Below are 17,849 nucleotides of genomic sequence, written 5' to 3' on the forward strand. Positions count from 1 at the left end.
GGAGCCACCCCTTGTAAAAGGAGGGAGCAGAACGCAGAGGGGCAGGGGAATGCCAGACACCCAGTCCCTGCTGATGAAAATAAGCACACACATCTGGGTCCCTGAGGAATTTCACATCTTCCTGGCTGTGAGGAAAACCTGTCAGGGATGCAGCCAGGGCAAAATCAGCTCAGCCCCGTGTTCCCAAGCACAGAATAAGTGAGAAATATCCGTGCTGGGAGAGCAACCCTGGCTGAGGAGAGGCTGAGGAGAGAGAAAGGGGCTGTTCACTGCAGTGATGACCCTTTAATGGCAGGTTGTCCCCAGTGCAGGGATGGGCTGAGTGAGACAAAAAGGGGAAGGACAGCATTGGGCAGGGTTGTTCTTCATCCCAGGATCCCAAAGACCGCAGGAATTGTCACTGTCTGGCTGCTTCACCCCCCTGCTCCCTCCTCCTTTGGGCTCCTACCAGTGCTGGGGCCTTCCAGGCACTCTGGTAATGAATTAAAGGGGTCTGGAGGCCACACAGAGTGGGACAGAGCAGCTCTGTGTCACCTCTGGGATCATTGCCAGCTGCACCCAAACACCAGAGCCATGCTGGGAGCTGTGGGGTGGTGAGAACACAAGGGAACAACGTGGAGGTGACCTTGATGGCACTGAACGTCCCCTGGCACCATGGCAGTGGGGCTGTCACCAGGGTGGTCACAGCTAACAGGGCTCATTGCCTGGGGACACAAAATGCTTGGAAAACACCCCTGACCCTCTCGCCATGAGTTTTTGGGCTGCTGTTGATGATGGCTGGGAGAGAGGCTGGAGTGGGCTGGGGACAGGTGTGGAGAGGGGACAGCACAGAGCATCCTCTGGCAGGGGCATGGAGGGAGCACAGAGGGCAGAATGGAGGGTGGGGGTGGAGGAGCAGCAACTCCAAATCCCTGGGAAAGATGGAGCAGGGATGAACTGGCAGACATGGAGAGACAGGCCCCAGGGGGACCCATCATCAGCACCTCTGGTACCAGCAGGACAAACAGGCTGGATATTTGTCCAGGAGCAGGGAGAGGCTGCAGGGCTCTGCCCGCACTGGCACTGCTGTGCCTGGCTGAAATGCTCCTTCACAGAACCCCGGAATGGCTTGGGTTGGAAGGGACCTTCAAGATCAGCTTCCTGTGGTGCAGGGAGCAGCCAGCCAGTGTGTCCTGAGTGCTCCTGTGTGTCCTGAGTGCTCCTCCCAGGACTCAGCTGGGACAGACACACAGACCCTCCCTGGCTGCCTGCTCACAGTGCTCTGTTCCTGGAGCTCCTCAGCCTGGCCCTGGCCCTGTCCTGGCACACAGCACAGATCCTGCCTCTAGCAGTGGGCAAAAGCCAAGGGAAAAAGTGGGAATACCAGAACCTGAAAATCACAGAGTGGTTTGGGTTGGAAGGGACCTCTAAGGGTCACCCAATCCAATTCTCTGCCATGGGCAGGGACACCTCTCATTGTCCCAGGTTGCTCCAAGCTCCATCCAGCCTGGCCTGGAACACTTCCAGGGATGGGGCAGCCACAGCTGCTCTGGGCAACCCCTGCCAGTGTTTTAACACCCTCATTGTAAAAAACTTCCTGCTAAATCTCACAGTTTCCTCTAAAATGCCGAGTACTGACCTCTCCCATGGCAAGTTTCCACCAGGCTCTGAAGGTCTCTTTGCTTACAGCAAGGAGTTTGGGGCTGGCCCCAGGGCTGGCAGCTGCAGCTCTGCCAGCTGTTTTCCCAAGCTGAGACCCTTCCGGGATCATGGGGACATGAGGACATGGGGACAGGCCCATGTGTGGCCTGCACAACACAACACCAGTTCAGGATCCCACAGCCAGCTCCAGGCAAGCTCAGGGTTGGAGCAGCAGCTAGTTGGGACAAATTAGCGCCCTTTGGTCAAGATGCTGGAGCTGTTTCTGCTGTTCTGGGGCTTAGAGCTAACTTGGAACCCCTGTGCCACATCCAGGCAGAGCCTGTGACACCTGGAAGCCTCCAACAGGAACATGGAGAAACCCAGGAACACCAACAAGGTGGTTCTTCTCTGCAGCCTCCCCTATGCTGTGTCCATTTCCTGCAGAAACCTCTATCCATGGGTGGGGTGAACCTCCTCCTGCCCAGCCCAGCCAAGGTGGGAAGGTTTGGTTGGAATAAATGTCTTCCTTCCCAGCCCAGCCAAAGTGAGAAGATTTGGTGGGAATAAACGTCTTCCTTCCCAGCTCAGCCAAAGTGGAAAGGTTTGGTTGGAATAAATGTCCTCCTTCCCAGCCCAGCCAAGATGGAAAGGTTTGGTTGGGACAAATCTCCTCCTTCCCAGCTCAGCCAAAGTGGAAAGGTTTGGCTGGAATAAATGTCTTCCTTCCCAGCCCAGCCAAGGTGGGGAGGTTTGGTGTGAAAAAACATCCTCCTTCCCCTTCCAGCCATGCTGGGAAGGTTTGGTTGGGACAAATCTCTCTTTTCCCAGCCCAGCTGAGGTGGGAAGGTTTGGCTGGAATAAAAGTTCCCCTTCCCAGTCCAGCTGAGGGGGGAAGGTTTGGTTTCAATAAATGTCCTCTTCTGGTTGGAATAAATGTCCTCCTTCCCAGCCAAGGTGGGAAGGTTTGGCTGGGACAAATCTCCTCCTTTCCTGCACAGCCAAGGTGGGAAGGCTTGGTTGGGACAAATCTCTCTTTTGCCAGCCCAGCCAAGGTGGGAAGGCTTGGTTGGGACAAATCTCTCTTTTGCCAGCCCAGCCAAGGTGGGAAGGCTTGGCTGGCCACGGAGAGAATCCCTCCAAGCGGAGCCGCGTGTTTTATCCCGATGATACAATAGAAAATGCCTCTGAAGTCCCGGCCCTCTGGAGCATTTCCTTAGCTCTCTGGAATTTCCGTTTGGTCCTTCCTCTCCCAGGCTCTTACCGAAAACCCATGTCACCACACGGCTCTGGAGAGCAGCCAGCTCTGGGGTCCCTCCCCAGGTCCCCACCACCGTGCTGGGGATTTGCAAGGAGCAGCCAGCTCCTGGAGGGTGTCAGCCCCATCGTGCCCCTTGATTAATCACCAAAGGCCACTCTGCCAATCAAGGAAAGATTTACAAGGCAGGCAGGAAGCTTTTGTTTTTACAGGAGTGCCTCAAACACACGAACACAGTAGGAAAAGCAAACATTCCAGGCATACCAAGGGATCCACAGGATAAAAATTCCCCAAACAGCCCAGATTAAGATACTTGGCTGCACATGGAAACACTAAAACCTGGGCTCAAGGATTTAATTGTCTAATTTAGCAGCGAGCCCTGTGGAACAACCTGAGTGGCCTGGGAACAGCCACCCCTGGGGGGCAGGGAGTGGGGTCAGTGGTGCTGCCCTCCCTACAATAAAGGTCAGGGCTGGCCCCCACCCCTCTCCCAGCTCCATATGGTCGCCAGAGCCTTGTGGCAGAGTTTAATGCGAGTTTTTCCTTTGGAAAGGCTCAGCCCAGCTCCTGGGTGAGTCAGGCTGGGTTGCTCTGAATCAACAGAGAGCTGAATCCCAGCTCAGGGGAGCAGGGGGAGCCTCTGCTCCAGCTCCAGCCCCGACACCCCCAGGCTCAGAGGGGTGCTCATCGTGCTGTGTCCATACCTGCCAGCTCCCATCCTGCCCTGAAGGCTCTGCAGAGAGTGGGAACGCTCCCATCTCCTCCAGTCCCACATCCCAGCCCAGGAGAAGCCACAACTTTGCTGTCTGACAGCGACATTTTGGTCTATGGATTTTACAGGGCCATGAGAAAGGCAGGAGGGAACTGCTACCCCTGGAAGTGTCCAAGGCCAGGCTGGATGGGGCTCTGGACAGCGTCTTTGGGGGGATGGTGTCCTGTCCCTGCAGGTGAGAAAGCAAGAGGGCTCAGACATTGCTATCAGCTGGAAATATCCTCCCTCTGAAAGGGTATAAAGGCTCCTGTCTCATCTTTCTGCAAACCACACCACAGAGAGTGGAACTGGACCTCACCTGTTACAAATGGTTTGTCCACTTCTGCTCCAAATCCAGCTGCCAGTGGCTTGTCCCAGCAGGATGCTCTGGCTTGCACTCATGGATGGTTTCTGGAAGAGCAGAGGGACTGGCAGGGAAATAAATCACCTGGTGAATGTGAGAGTTAAAGGGGAGCCCATGCTTGAGATTGCAGAATCATGGAATGGGTGGGGTTAGAAGGGGCCTTAAAGCCCATCCAGATTCACCCCCTTCCATGGGCAGGGACACCTTCCACTTTTTGGCAACCTGGCCACTTGGAGCACCAGGTTGCTCCAAACCTCATCCAACCTGCCCTTGGACACTGCCAGGGATCCAGGGGCAGCCACAAGTTTCCCAGGCAACCTGCTCCTTATCCCAAAGTGCAGCCCATGCTCAGGCACGAGTGGAGCTGCCTGCCCCAAAATCCCACCCCAGCCCCCCTCCTGCAGCCCAGGCTTTCCCAGAGTTCCCCATGGCTGTGGGGATGCTCCATGGGATGTGGGTGTGGGATCGTGGCTTGCATGATTCAGGGTTTGCATTGCAGCACACCATATCATTCCTGTGAGCAGCTCCCTGTGCTCCTCCTCTCTTTCCCCTGCTCACCACCAGCATCAGTCCTGCACCTTCCAGCAGCCAGCTCATGGCTGGGACATGGATGCAGCCTTCAGGAGTTGGTTTTGTCCCAGTAAACACTGGCTTTTGTGTGGATGGTTTCAGCATTGTCTGAACACTGCCAGGACTGTTTTGTGTGTAGCCCTTTCCCAGAAGCCAGCACCTTCCCTTTCCAGGGCTTTTCCAAGTGCTCTGAGCCTTCCAGCTTGGCAACTCCCATCTAAAGTCACTGGAGAAGCCATCCCAAGGGAGATGAGCACCACACACAGCTCGGGGACCAGGGATCCAGCAGCTGCTGGTGAAACAGCACGAAGAGTGGTGGGTCTGGCAGGAAGTGCTGGCAAGGATAATCCCTTGCTCACACTGCAGAGGGTCAGGGATAAACTCCCTGGAGTGTGGGGTTCAGGACACCTGGTATCAGGAGGGCCACTGCTGACACCCAGCCCAGACACTGGGCAGGCTGGAGGAGTCTGTCTTCACAGCAGGAGAATTCCCAAGGGCTCCCAAGTTCAGAGTGGAAATGCCTTTGAGCTCTTCCAGGAGACCTCTGGCATCAGGCTGCTCATCCTGGGCATCTTTTGCCTCCTGGCTGGGAGGGCCTGGGAGGGGGAGGTGGGGAAATACTGGGGCAGGTGGAACTTCCCATCCTGTCCTCAGAATGGGGTTGGGAGACCTGCCCAGGCTGCTTCACCTGCCCTCTGTCCTGCCTTGCCTTTCTTTACTTTGCCTTCCCATTCCTCCCCACCCCCTGCCTTTCTTTCCCTTGTTTTCCACTCTCTTACCTTGCCATGCCTTCCCCTTTCCCTAGTTTTCCCTCACCAGGCCTTCACTTCCCTTCCCTGGCTTTGCCTTCCCATCACTTCCTTTTCCTCCTCTTCTTTACCTTCCCATCCCTTCCCTTCTTTTCCTCACCTTCCCTTTTCCTTCCCCTCCATCCAGGTTAAGACCCTGCCCTGCAGGCACAGCTGTTCCACCTGCACTCCCGTAAAATAAAGGGATTTAAAAGACAGATTGAGCCTATTTGTCTTTGTATCACTAAAATCACCTGTGTGCCTAGAACCACCCATCACTTCCCAAATTACCTGCTCAGTGGAATTACTTTGCTATCCCAACAATTTGGGACTGGAACCCCACTGCTGTCACATGGAAGCTGCACTGAAGGTAGGGAGGCTTTGAGCAATGCATTAATAATGAGCCATCATTAGAAATTATTTATGGAAATTCTCTGCTCCTCCTCTGTTGTAGGAGATGGGACAGATGTGATCCAGGTCTGTTGAACAGCCAGGGACTGGATTTTGGTTTGCGTGCATCAAATATCATCACTTTGAGTCACAACACGTCAGTGCTCTGAGCAAGATGCTCAGGGGCAGAATAAGGATGAAGTCATGGAGGGAGCCAGCAGCTGCAAAAATACAGGGATTGGGAAACGCAGCCGACGTCAAACTGCTCTGGGAAGGCACGGCAGGAGTTACAACACAGGCACTCCTTGTGTCTTTTGGGGGGGAAAAAAGGGGGGAAACTTTTGCTGCACAGAAAGCAATAAAAGAAGAAAGAAAAGAAGAAGGTTCTCTCAGTCTGGGGGCATTATTTTAAATAAAGTTTAATTTATTCATGTATTTGGTTATTGATGTTTCAGAGATTGTGATAGTCTGCATATCAACACCGTGGAAGAGAGAACCAACCAGCTCACAGAATTCCATGTTAGTTATCCTGTGTTTGGGATAAACTCCTCCAGCTGCACAGGTCACAGGGACTTGGATGTGCAATGATCACTCCCACCCCACGGACACAGTCCCCAGCACGCAAAAATCCAATCACAGGCGTTAAAAACAATTTGGCAGCCCTACAATCCTCCTCCTTCCACTATCCCGGGAGGATGAGGGAGGGATTGACGGGCGGCTCTGCAGGTCCTGCGTGAGGCTGCCGTGCCCTCTGCTGGGCTCTGCATCCAGGCTCAGCCTCCTTCCTTGAGGCCTGAAACCTGGAAATTAAACCCCCAAAATAACCAGGAAGGTCGTTTTAATTAACGCAGACCCCACTCTCCCTTAGATTCCCTACGGGATCTCCTGCTTCAATCTGCCCCTTTTCCTCCCTGCTTTCCTTCAAACATCCCTTTTGCTCCTGAGGAAAATGCTGGAGCCAGCTTGGAGCCAACAGGAAAAGCATTAAAAACCCTTTTTGCCACCGAAATTCGGGAATAAAACTAAACGCCGACGCAGTATTAAGGAGCAAAGCATTACTGCACGGCTGGCTCAAGTTGCTGCACGCGTTCATTATCCAGGAGAGACCAATTTATCAGCAAAGTGTTACCTATTCCCGGGCAATTTGTTACTTTAGGACCCTTCAGGTGGGTTGGGCTCCCAAAAAAAAGTTCCTTCTCCGTGATGGGCAGCACATGGGCCATTGCCATCCCACCATCGGGAATGACCCAGCGGGGCCGTTCTCGGGGCGCCGCCCGCGCCTCGCGCTGGAAGCCGAGGCTCGAGCCGCTCGGTCGCGGTTCAGTCGCGACAACAGCAGGGGAGCGCGATGCCGAGCAGCAAGAAGCACCGAAATGAGCCCAGCGCGGCTCGGTGAGCGCCGGGGAGGGGATTCCGCAGCGGGGGCACGGAGAGGAAGGACCGGGAGACACCGGGGCCAGTCCCTGCTTTTCCTGGGATGCCGGGCGTTCTGCCCCCCGGGAAATCGGCAGCGAGTCCCAGTGCCCCGCAGGGACCCGCGGCGAGCTCCCCACGCCGCGTCCCCACCAAAGCCCGAGGAGCGAGTGCCGGGGTAGGGAAAGCTGAGTGTGCCAGGGCAGAAGCTCCTGACCCCGCAAGGGGACAAAGCTGCCGACTCTCGGAGTGGGGAAGCTCCTGACCCTCCGAGCCGGCAAAGCCTCCGGACTGTAGGAGAGGGAGAAGCCCTGACCCAGCTGTGGCAGCGCTGGGGGAGAGAAAACGGGACGGGGCAGGAGCAGAATGGGCAGAAATGGCCCAAATTGTGGCCGGGGAATGTTTCAGAACACGCGCGCACGTGGCTGCAGCCCACGGGGCGCAGGAGGGGCGGGGCGAGGCCAACGGGGGCGGGGCGTGTGTGATGTGGGAGTGGCGTGTGGGGCTGTGGGCGGGTCCATTCGGGCTGTGGGCGTGGCCTGACGGGGCGTGTGGGGCTGTGGGCGGGTCCATCGGTGCAGTGGGCGGGTCCATCAGGCCCGCGGGCGGGGCGTGGCCGCCGTTGGCGGCGCGGGGCGGGGCCCGGCGCCGGAAGTGCGCGCGGTCCATGTACCAATGGCTGCTCGCGGTCCTCCGCGCCCTCCGCGACGCCGCCCGCCAGGCCCCGGCCCCGGCCCCGGCCCTCGCCCTCAGCCCGGAGCCGCGGCCGGAGCCGCCGCGCCGAAAGAAACCGCCCGCCAGGTCAGCCCTTCCCGCCGCGCTGCTGCCCCTCTGCTGCCCCGCCGCTCGGCCCGAGGCTCCCCGTGTGGGTCTGGGCAGTCCCTGATAAAGGCCAGGTGTTGCCCATGAGGCCGCCCGCAGGTGCGGGGGTGGTTATGGGGCGCAGACACCGGTGCTCGCTGGCTGTGGGTCCCAGGTGTTGCCGATAACCCATCGTTCCCTTTCCGCCGGCACGGGGAGCTGGGGATTTAGGCCAGATGTGTTGTGGAGCAGGGCATACACAGCCGTGGGGATGGGGGGCTGGGGGCACGCCATGCATCGGGGGTGCGAGGTGGATAAAAGGAGGCTGCCTGCCCACGTGTTAACCCTTTTGCTGCCGGGGGCGATGGCCGAAGCCCCTGGGTGCCTGCTGCTCTGTGGGATGTACGATGGCACTGTGCGCTCTGGGGCTGGGGAAGGCAGCTGCTCCCTCCCTACCTCCCTTAGTGCCCCATCATCACAGCGACAGAAACCAGGGAGTGTCTCTGCAAGGAGCCGCGTGTTGTGCCAGTAGTTTGCACCGAGGAGCAGCTCAGAAGGAATTAGCTCCTGGGGGAGAAAAAAAGAAAATTAGGAATGTTCTTTGTGCTCTGTTCCTAAAGGAGACGTTTTTACCGGACTTAACGATGGTATCAGCTGGTGAAAATCCTTGGGCGTGAAAGGGTGAGGCTGTTTCAAGGGTTTGTGCCCGTGCTGACTCAGCAGGACGCTGCTGGAGTGGATGTGAGCAGGGCTGGCATTCCCACCTCGCATTTCCTGTTCTGCCTAAACTTTCCTTTGAGTGGAGTGAACTTGGATGGCTTAGTGACCTCTGGAGTGCTTCTTTCCTGGAGGAAAGAGGGAAGCATTACATATTGAGGCATTTTTTGGTGGTAGGAACAAACACAAAGCATGTGGAAGCATTAACAGAAGGAGAAAAAGAGGCCTGATCTGCTTTAGTGGGGTGATCAGCTCTCTGGGAGATGATCCTGGGGAAATAGGAAGTCCCCCTTTGGAAGTTGAATTGTGCTTGCAAAACATTGTTCTGTCTGTTCTTCCCCCAGTGTTCTGTCGTCTGTGGAAGATCCTGAGGAGATCCCTGCAAAGAGGCTGAAAACAGGTATAGCCCCTCACAGAGAGCTTTAATATGTCTGATTTTCCTTGGGTCTGGGCTACCTTGGGGAGCTCTGGATTTGGTACTTCAGGACTGCTGCTGAAACTGAGGGGTTTTGAGCCATTCTTGTGGCTTCAGGGGGTCTCATGGGACCTGGGCCCATCGATGGTGTGTCCCAATGTTCATGGATGTGGCACTTGGGCACGTGGGGCAGTGGTGGCCTTGGCAGTGCTGTGGGAACAGTTGGACTTGATGCCCTTATAGGGTTTATCCAACCTTGATGATTCTGGGATTTTCAAACCAAGTGGAGGATGGGAGATTCTGGTCAGATGAAGGCAGGAAGAGAAGCAGGGGATAACTTTTTCCACCCTGGGAAGGCCATGTGTTTGCACCAAGGATGAATCCTGGCTGGGGCAGGGCATATCCCAGCTCTCCCTGGCACTGAGCCCTGCAGGGCAGCACAAAGAGCATTTTCAGTCAAGGCTGTTGCTGTTCCATGGGGGATGTGGAGCTCCCTAATTCCTACTTGGGAACAAGATCCCCAGTGATGGGGTGGGGGTGCTGCTGGGCTGTTGCAGTGTTGCTGAAGTGAGTTTTCTGCTTCACGTGGGATCAAGGAGCTGGGCTTGGGTGTAAGCAGAAGTCCCAAGCCCTGTTTCCAGTCCCATTCCTTATGGCCTGGTGGTGTGGTTTTTTCAGAATGTCTCTCTGGGGCTAACAAGGAGCCTGAAGAGGTTTCTGTGGCTGCCAAGTTGCCACAGAAGGCAACAAGTAGAAGCCAGGAGACTGAAAAGAGAGATGACTTCTCCTTCTCTGAGTCTGAAGATGAGGTGAGCAAGGGTTTTGAGGGGAGCTCAGGGATCAGCTCCCACAATCCCTGCAGGTGTGAGAGCCTGTGATACGGAAGTGGTGCCATCAGTGCCCCTGCCCTCTGCTGCAACCCCATGGGTAAAACCATGGGCTCTGAGTCAGAACACAGCTGACTGAATTTCAGGAAGGGGAGGTCCTTGCTTGGATTCACATTCAGGTTATGCTCACTCTGGTACTTGCTTTTATTTCAGGTTGTGTACATTTCTTCTGACTCTTCATTTGTAACATCTGCAGAGGATGAGGACACAACAGAACCTGGTAGGGCTGACAGCAAATCCTTTCCTTTTTCCTGCTGCTCTGAGTCTGGGCAGCTCTGCCCGGGCTGGGGGCTGGTTGCTGAAGGCAAAATATCTGGGTAGCACCAGGAGTAGTGGAGGGTGAGCTCTGTTTCTTCCCTGCATCCTGCTATTGCTTCTGGATTGGAGCCAGGGCTGGGAACAGGCTCCCCAGGGAATGGGCACAGCCCCAAGGCCGCCAGAGCTCCAGGAGCCTTTGGACAATGCTCTCAGGGATGCACAGGGTGGGATGGTTGGGGTGTCTGTGCAGGGCCAGGGGTTGGGCTGGATGATTCTGTGGATCCCTTCCAAGTGGGATGTTCAGTGGTTTATCCCAGGATGCTCATGTGGTTGTGGATCCTGGCTATTAACTGCCTTGGATGCCATTCTGGTGTGTCCCAGTGCTGGCTTGCCAGAAAGGAACTGTTGTAAATGCTGATTTTAGGTAGCAGAGCCTCAGAACCCTTTTGTATTAGGTGTAGGTTGGCAACATTCTGTAGTTACCAATATGAAAATATCCTGAAGCAACATAACACAAATAATATTAGAACATGAGGGATGAAATGAGAGTAATTTATCTTTGGTGAAGCTCTTTAAACTCATAGAACTCCTGTTGTCCTGACGAGTTGCTGAGGCTTGTGCTCTTCTCCCACAGACGAAATGCCTTGTGACACCAACCCATGCTTGACTGAGGAAACACCATCCTCTCTTTGCAAGAGAGTTCCATATCTGAGGTAAAAAACCTTCTATTTTCTTCCACTTCTGCTTTTTAGGGTTTCTTGCCTTTCACTTTCATCCTTGAACTTCCTCTGTTGCCCAACATTTGTATTTGTGTCCACAGAGCAACATTTTTCCATGTTCTGGGACTCCTCCTAGCTGCCATACTGAGTGAGATCTTAGCTATGTTCTTGCCTTTGGCCAATTTTAAGCTTTCTCTTTAAATCCAGACAGTTGATGCACTCAGGAGATCAGAGAACAATGAACAAGTTCAACACTCTCACCTCCTGTGGTAGGAGGAAGTGTTGAACTTGGGAAGAGGCTGAGACCAGGAATGCAAACAGAAAAAACCCACAACTATTACAAAAAAAAATCCCCCAAAACCCCAGAGCATTTTCATTTCCCCAGAGAATTTTCATTTCCCCAGGGAATTCCATTGGGAAACCCTTTTCTGTTTTTCCTCTAAGGGTGTTCAGCTACTTCCACAGGTCACCTAGAGAGATGTTGGAAAACCCTCCCCAGCATGGTCCTGGGCAGCCTCCTTGAATCAGGAGGTGCTAATTAAAACCTAATTAATAAATCAGGAGCTTTGAATGGTCTCTTAATACCATTTCTTCTGCCTTTGGTGTTTGCAGCCTGAGCAGGAATAACCTCATCCGAGCTGCTCTGGAGAGCCCTGTCACACCCAGGCCCCCCATTAAGGAGCCAGGTCCCAGCTCTCCAGGAGTCAGTGGCACCAGGAGGCCTTTGTGTGCTGCTGAAGAGGTAAAGTGGGGAGAAGGGAATTGTTTTGGGATGAAACAGCTGTGGAGTTTCTGTACAGTTAGGCTGAGACAAAAGGAAGGGCTGGGAATGCCTGCTAAAGTCTCTTTTTTCCTTCCCTTCTCCAAGGATGTTCAGCAAGCAGAAAATAAGAAATACAAAGAGCTCTTGAGTCTGTTCAAAGAGAAATATTCTGGAAGACTTACTTCTCCACGGTCAGCAAGACTCAACAAGTAATTATGAGCAAAATAACCCTTAACTTTCTGGTGGTGAGTTTGTTGTATGTGGAAGGGGAGGAGAATTAATCTTTTCTACTCTCAGGGTTCTGGACCGAATCAAATGTAATGATTGAGTCTTTTTTGGAATAGTGGAGACAGAAAATTTGACTCTTGTATGTTCAGTATGCATGAGCTGAAAGTGGCCAAACTTCTGGATGTAAACTCCTCAAATGCCCTTTGCATCTTGTCCTGGAACCAGTGACAGCATGGCTCTGTTAAGGATTAAACAGCCTAATTTTGCTTTATATATTTCTGTTGCTTTCATTTAGCCAGTTGTGTACAAATAGCCGTGTGCTCTGCAGTGAATTGAGGTGCACTGGTAACAAATCACCTGTAAAAACTCTGTCCTTTTCTTCTGCTACACCAAAGAGTTCAAACCAAGGAACCAGGGATGACTGGAAGCCCCCTGAAAGAACAGAAACCCAGAGGTGCCTCTCTACCTGTGCCAGAAAGGACCAGTGAGTATCCCCAGGGCTGCTCCACTCTGTTGGTACAAGTCCAGCCCAAACAGGGCATTTTCCTGCATTGGCTAAACTGGGTTTGTGAGGGTTTTCCTGAAGGGGAAGAACTGGTTTAAAATGGTATTTGAGAGCTGTGACTGTGGCAGTGCAGTTTGTAGCTGGATGTGACCCCACTGCACAGGAGAAGGTTGTAGCACCAGTTTTACCTGTTTTTCTTGTACCAGGGGAGGGGGATATTTGACTCTGCACCCTCAGAGCTACACTTGAATCCCTTTTTAATGCTAGACAGGACTATTGCCATAAAAGCAGAGCTTCCAAAACAAGTAAACTAATTACTTGTATGTTTAATATTGCCCCAGGGTTTTTTTTTCCCCTGTTCATTACTTAAACACTTTTTCATCACTAACTCTTATATCTTGGACTTTGTGACATGATCATATGGGGATTGAAATGATTTCTGAGCAGGTGCCAGAGTTTGAACTTCTGAGTTGAAAATGCTGATGAAAAGTCTGTGATGTCACCCAGAAACTCAGAGCTCTGTGCAGCTACTGGAATGGGAAATCACCTCCCTGTTCTCATACTGCTGCTTTTCCCTGCAGGTGTCAAACATGGGGACGTTTTCAGCCCCCAGCTGCCTCAGAGGGGTGTCATGATCAGGTAAGAGTCTCTTCTAACCATGGCTCTTGTTTCTTTTGGCTCTGCCAGCCTCCAGAAGCCCAATCCTGTTCAGTGTCTCAGTGCTGGGGGAGAGGAGCAGCTGGTTTGAGGAACTGCTCACAGCCAGTTGTCCCTCAAATCCACAGCTCCCCTGTCACAGCTGGGCAGCTGTGGGATGTGCTGGGTGTTTTGGGGGAAGAAGGAAGTAAGGGTGACAACCCAGGTTGTCCTTGGGTTTGCAGAATCTGTTCTTTCTCCTGAGTGTCTTTCTGCCACACCATTAATGAGCTGACTTTGCATTTCCTGTGGATCCTGAGCAAAAGGAATAGGGAGTAGGAGTAAAGCCTGGGGGGACTGAGGCAGTTTTTGAGGCTTGCAGGATGCCTTGGGTTGGAATGGACCAAAAATGGAGCATTGCTGTCCCTCAGCAGAGTGGACTCTGTGATGGCAGGATGGGAGTGCAGGAATGAAGGGAAAGGGGCTTTTGGCTGCAGCTCCAAGGAGGGGTTTTGGTGTGGCAGCTTGGTGCCCTCCTCTTCCTCCTCTCAGAGAGAGTGCAGATGGGGACAGAGGTTTGGTTGTGTCAGGTGTGGTTTGGGGTGATTTTGTCCCTGTTCTCTTTCCCCCTTAGACATGAGCACTGTATTGAGCTGTGCATTTGTCCTGAGTTAAATTGTCATTGTCCCCTAAGCTCAAGGGAAGAGAGGGAATAACTGGTGGAGTGGCATTTGTCACCAGGAGGTCACAAAGCACTTGATAGAGGAAGTGCTGGTTGCTTCCCTGTTTTCCAAAGATTAAAACTGAGGGAAAAAAATAAAAAAGGAGTTTGCCACCTGATGGTGGAAGAAAGTTTGTGAAGCTTCCAGCTTTTCATCTATCCTGGTCTGGCTGCTACAAAAGGAGTGGGGAAGGAGACTAAGATGTTATGTGTCAGAATCAGCCTTGAGAAGGCATTTCTTATGCAGAATTTTGGAGAATTTCATGGGGCAGTGTGGATATCCAGCTCACTTCTCTCTCTTTTCTCACAGTTACTACACACCACCAGAAGACTCTCGTGGACAGGGGAAGCGAGAGAAACGAGCTGCTTCAGTGGTAAGCTGGAGTTAGTCACTGCTTCACTTGGCTTTCTGGAAAGTGTAACTCACCTCTGCTCAGGATTGAGATCCAAAATAAAATTTGAAGTGTGGAAATCAGAAACACTTACCTTGATCTCTGCATGTGGAGGCTTTGTTGGGGATGTTAATCCAAGCCCAAGGAAAGCCCTGCCTCTCTGAGCACAGTTGGAATGCAGTCACCAATCAAATGTGACTTTGGGGATTGCTGCTGGGATGTGTTTACACAAGCCCTTGCAGTTTCTTGCAGGATTCTGTGCCCTGTCCCCCAGCAAACCCCTTGTGCTTCTCCCTGATTTCTGTCCTTGTGCCTGGCAGGGCCAGCGTGAAGCCGAAGTCCCCCAAAGAAAGTTATTCCAGTTCCATGTGACACCTGTCCTGTCCAAAGACTTCTTCTTTGTGGACAGTGAGCCACTGCCATGCCTAGAAAAGCCAGGAGATGATCTGGCTCCACTGACAGAGGTACCTGTGCTCAGCAGCAAGCCAGTGCTGTGCCTGGTTCAGCCTGCAAGGCTCCTTGCTCTGGCACTGGGGCTGCACTTGGAGCCTTCTGGGGGGCTGGTGTGCTCCATGTGCTGTTCCAGCAGCCCTTCCCCACTGAATCCTTTGTTCCAGGCCATGGAGAGTGAGATCTCTGCTGCCTTTGACAGTGGTGAGCCTGAGGACATCCTGAGCAGGGCCTTCAAGCTCACTGTCACCCGTGAGGACATCTGCACCCTGCAGCCCCTGGGCTGGCTCAATGACAGGGTATGGGATCCTGCACTTCTGGGAAATCCCCCCTCCCTGGGCACAGGAGTCTTCCAGGAGCTCCACTGCAGAGCCCAGAAATAGCTGTACACTCCTTATTTTGGGTACTGTGTGGGCTGCTGTTTCTGGAAGTTTTCACTTGGATGATGCAGCTCCCAGGAGTCAGTCTGGGTTATCAGAGTGGGTGTGGGGGCTTTAACCAGCAGCACAAGTCCTCCAGTGTGAAATTCTGGGAGCAAAAGCTGCCAAGCTGGAGTTTTCTCAGCTCAGGGGTGGCCAGCAAGGACATGTTGCTATCTTTTTAGTTTAGTGTCTTATTTCACATCTCACTTTGCCTCTCTCTGCTCCAGATCATGAATTTCTACATGGGTCTTCTGGTGGAAAGAAGCAAGAAGGAAGGATATCCAGCAGTCTATGCTTTTAATACCTTCTTTTATTCCAAGCTGAGCTCTACAAGCCACAAGGGAGTAAAGAAATGGACTAAAGGTGTGGATATCTTTGAGCATGATGTCATCTTGGTGCCTATTCACCTCAGAATTCACTGGACACTGCTGGTGAGTCAAACTGGCTCATTATTTAGGGGATGGGGAGAACAAAACTAGCAAGAAAAGCCCTTTAGTGTTTGGGGTGTGCTTTGTTTAAGTCACCTTTTAACCCCAGGTTGTGGACCTCCGAGAGAAAACCATCAAATACTTTGACTCCTTGGGACAGAAAGGAGACCACATTTGTAAAACTGTCTTGTGAGTAGCTGCTTTTGCTTTTTTTATCCCTTCTGGTTGGTTTTGAGGCCTTTTCCTCTCCCCCATTTGAAGTATTTCTGCCCTGTCCCATGGTGCTCCTCACTTGGTACCTCTTCTGTTCTGCTCAGTGTTTTGAATCCTCCAGAGTGTCAGAGGTGCTGCACATCCTCACATGTCTTTGTCACTAAAAACCCTTCATCCAGCAGCTTTGGAGGGTGAGAGCAGGAGAGCAGCCCCACAGAGACAAATCCCAGAATCACTGAGGTTGGAAAAGCCCTCCAGGATCATTGAGCCCATCCCATGACTGATCCTCACCTTGTCACCAGCCCAGAGCCCTGTGCAGAGCCTCCCTGCCCTCCACACTCCCACCCAGCTTGGTGTCACCTCCAAAGGCACTGAGGGTGCTCAATCCCCTCGTCCAGGTCATGGATAAAGACATTACACAGGGCTGGGCCCTGGGGAGCCCTGCTCACAGCCCTCACTGTGTCTCTAAGATGGCAATTTCCCCTCCACATTCCTTAAATCCTCTGCTGTGAGGATCCTCTGGCATTTCACTGCAATTTATCTTCCTGACACCTTTCAACAGCTTTTTTTGTTGTTGTTGTTGCCCTAAATTAGGGAGATGAAAAGTGATTTTTGTGTTGTTTTCAACAGAAAATACCTGGAAGAGGAAAGCAGGGAAAAAAGAAACATTGAATTGACTGCTTCTGAGTGGACTCTTCACAGCATGGGCACAGAGGTATGGGAGCAATGCCTGGATTTGGAATGGGAGCTAGAACTCCTTGTCCCAGAGGATTTAACACTTCCCAGGCAAGCAGAGGGAGATGATGTGCAGTTAACTGGGACTGTTCCTTGGGTTTGGGAGTGGTGAAGGGATTATGGAAATAGGTTTTCAGGAGTAGGTGTGGGTAGAATGTGTGCTACAACCAGATTGCTGCTCTTTCAAGACAGATAAAAATTCTCCATGTTTTTGTATTCCTCAGGAAATCCCTCAACAAAATAATGGAAATGACTGTGGAGTTTTTGTTTGCAAATTTGCCGATTTCATCTCCAGAGACAAACCCATCATCTTCACCCCGGTGAGAGGGGTTGCAAACAGCTCCAGCCTTTCCCACACCCATGTGGGAGCCAGGGAAGCTGCACAGCAGCTGGGGCAGGGGCTGAGGGTTGTTCCTCATGTCTGGTGTCTGATTCTTGGGCAAGATCGTGGAATTGTGGAATCCCAGGGTGGTTTGGGTTGGAATGGACCTTAAGGACCATCTCATTCCAATGCCAGGATGCTGCAGCCAGGGGTTTGGGATATCTGGCCTTTGTAGCTCTTGGTGAAATAGGAAAACTTGGAAAACTTCCCCCTGTTTTTTTTTGCCAATTTGGTGATCTTTAAATATCACTGTAAAGAAAAGTGGGTGTTTGTTGGGTGATTGTGTCACACTGGTGTGAAACCCACCTTGTACCCAACTGGCAGGTGCTCAAAAGCAGCTTCCCACTCAAGAATTCCCTGGGTGTTAATGGACATTTCCTGCCTCTTTCTCCCCTGGCTTCCTATGTGATGGATTTTTCCTGTTTCTTTTCAGGAACACATGCCTTATTTCCGCAGGAAGATGGTGTGGGAAATAATCCATCAGCAGCTGCTGGGAGACATGCACTGTTAGGAAAACACTGTTCTGTAAAAGAGTAGTATTTATTTCTTATTGTTTGAGTAAGATAAGATAATTATTAACTTATGTAAGAGCCTTATTGTATGGGAGGTTACTTGTTAATAGAGTAATTTATTTTTTAATTGAAAACTGATCTGCTGTCTCTGTGTGGTTTTTAACTTGCTCCCCATCTGAAGAACAGGGGCTGTCTCCTCTCCTGGTGGCTCTGGGGACATCTCTGTGCTGCTCCTGACCCAAAGACCTACACGATCCCTGCAGAGGGGCTTTGTCTTTCTTTGCTTTCACTGATTGGTTCAGTCTGGCACAATCTCAGGGCATATTCTCCAAAGACACTTGTGTTTTATCCTTACAGATAATTAATCAGGGATAATTAATCTTCCCTGAGGATGCAAAAGATCTGAGCATGAGGATGCAGCAGCTGGGGGTGTTTGAGGTGTCCTTTCCCCCTTCCCTTTGGTTCCTCCTGTTTGGGGCTGCAGTTTTGACTGTCCCAGGTGCCACCAGAGCAC

General features: G+C 52.4%; 1 protein-coding gene across 2 annotated transcripts; it reads left to right on the forward strand.

The window, feature by feature from the left end:
• Nucleotides 1-7,766: 7,766 nt before the first annotated feature.
• SENP2 (SUMO specific peptidase 2) lies at nt 7,767-17,473 on the forward strand. Of its 2 annotated transcripts, none has more exons than XM_077183745.1 (17): nt 7,767-7,952; nt 9,014-9,069; nt 9,763-9,893; nt 10,125-10,191; nt 10,864-10,942; nt 11,561-11,690; nt 11,817-11,920; nt 12,335-12,423; nt 13,026-13,083; nt 14,112-14,175; nt 14,514-14,657; nt 14,811-14,942; nt 15,293-15,496; nt 15,603-15,682; nt 16,337-16,492; nt 16,666-16,761; nt 17,257-17,473. In XM_077183745.1, the coding sequence occupies exons 1-17, from the start codon at nt 7,819-7,821 to the stop codon at nt 17,297-17,299; spliced, it is 1,767 nt and encodes a 588-aa protein (XP_077039860.1). In that variant the 5' UTR covers nt 7,767-7,818; the 3' UTR covers nt 17,300-17,473. The 2 variants fall into 2 exon arrangements, with proteins under 2 accessions (XP_077039860.1, XP_054495267.2); XM_054639292.2 differs by having other exon boundaries at nt 7,768-7,952; nt 16,337-16,421.
• The last annotated feature ends 376 nt before the right edge of the window (nt 17,474-17,849 follow it).

This window comes from Agelaius phoeniceus, chromosome 10 (assembly GCF_051311805.1).
Source record: "Agelaius phoeniceus isolate bAgePho1 chromosome 10, bAgePho1.hap1, whole genome shotgun sequence".
In the NCBI taxonomy this organism is placed as follows: domain Eukaryota; kingdom Metazoa; phylum Chordata; class Aves; order Passeriformes; family Icteridae; genus Agelaius; species Agelaius phoeniceus.

Coding starts and splice junctions, on each gene's coding strand:
- SENP2 (XM_077183745.1), top strand. CDS start 7,819: ATGTACCAATGGCTGCTCGCGGTCCTCCGCGCCCTCCGCGACGCCGCC. Junction 11,691..11,816: donor CTTTGTGTGCTGCTGAAGAG/GTAAAGTGGGGA, acceptor CCCTTCTCCAAG/GATGTTCAGCAAGCAGAAAA. Junction 13,084..14,111: donor CAGAGGGGTGTCATGATCAG/GTAAGAGTCTCT, acceptor CTTTTCTCACAG/TTACTACACACCACCAGAAG.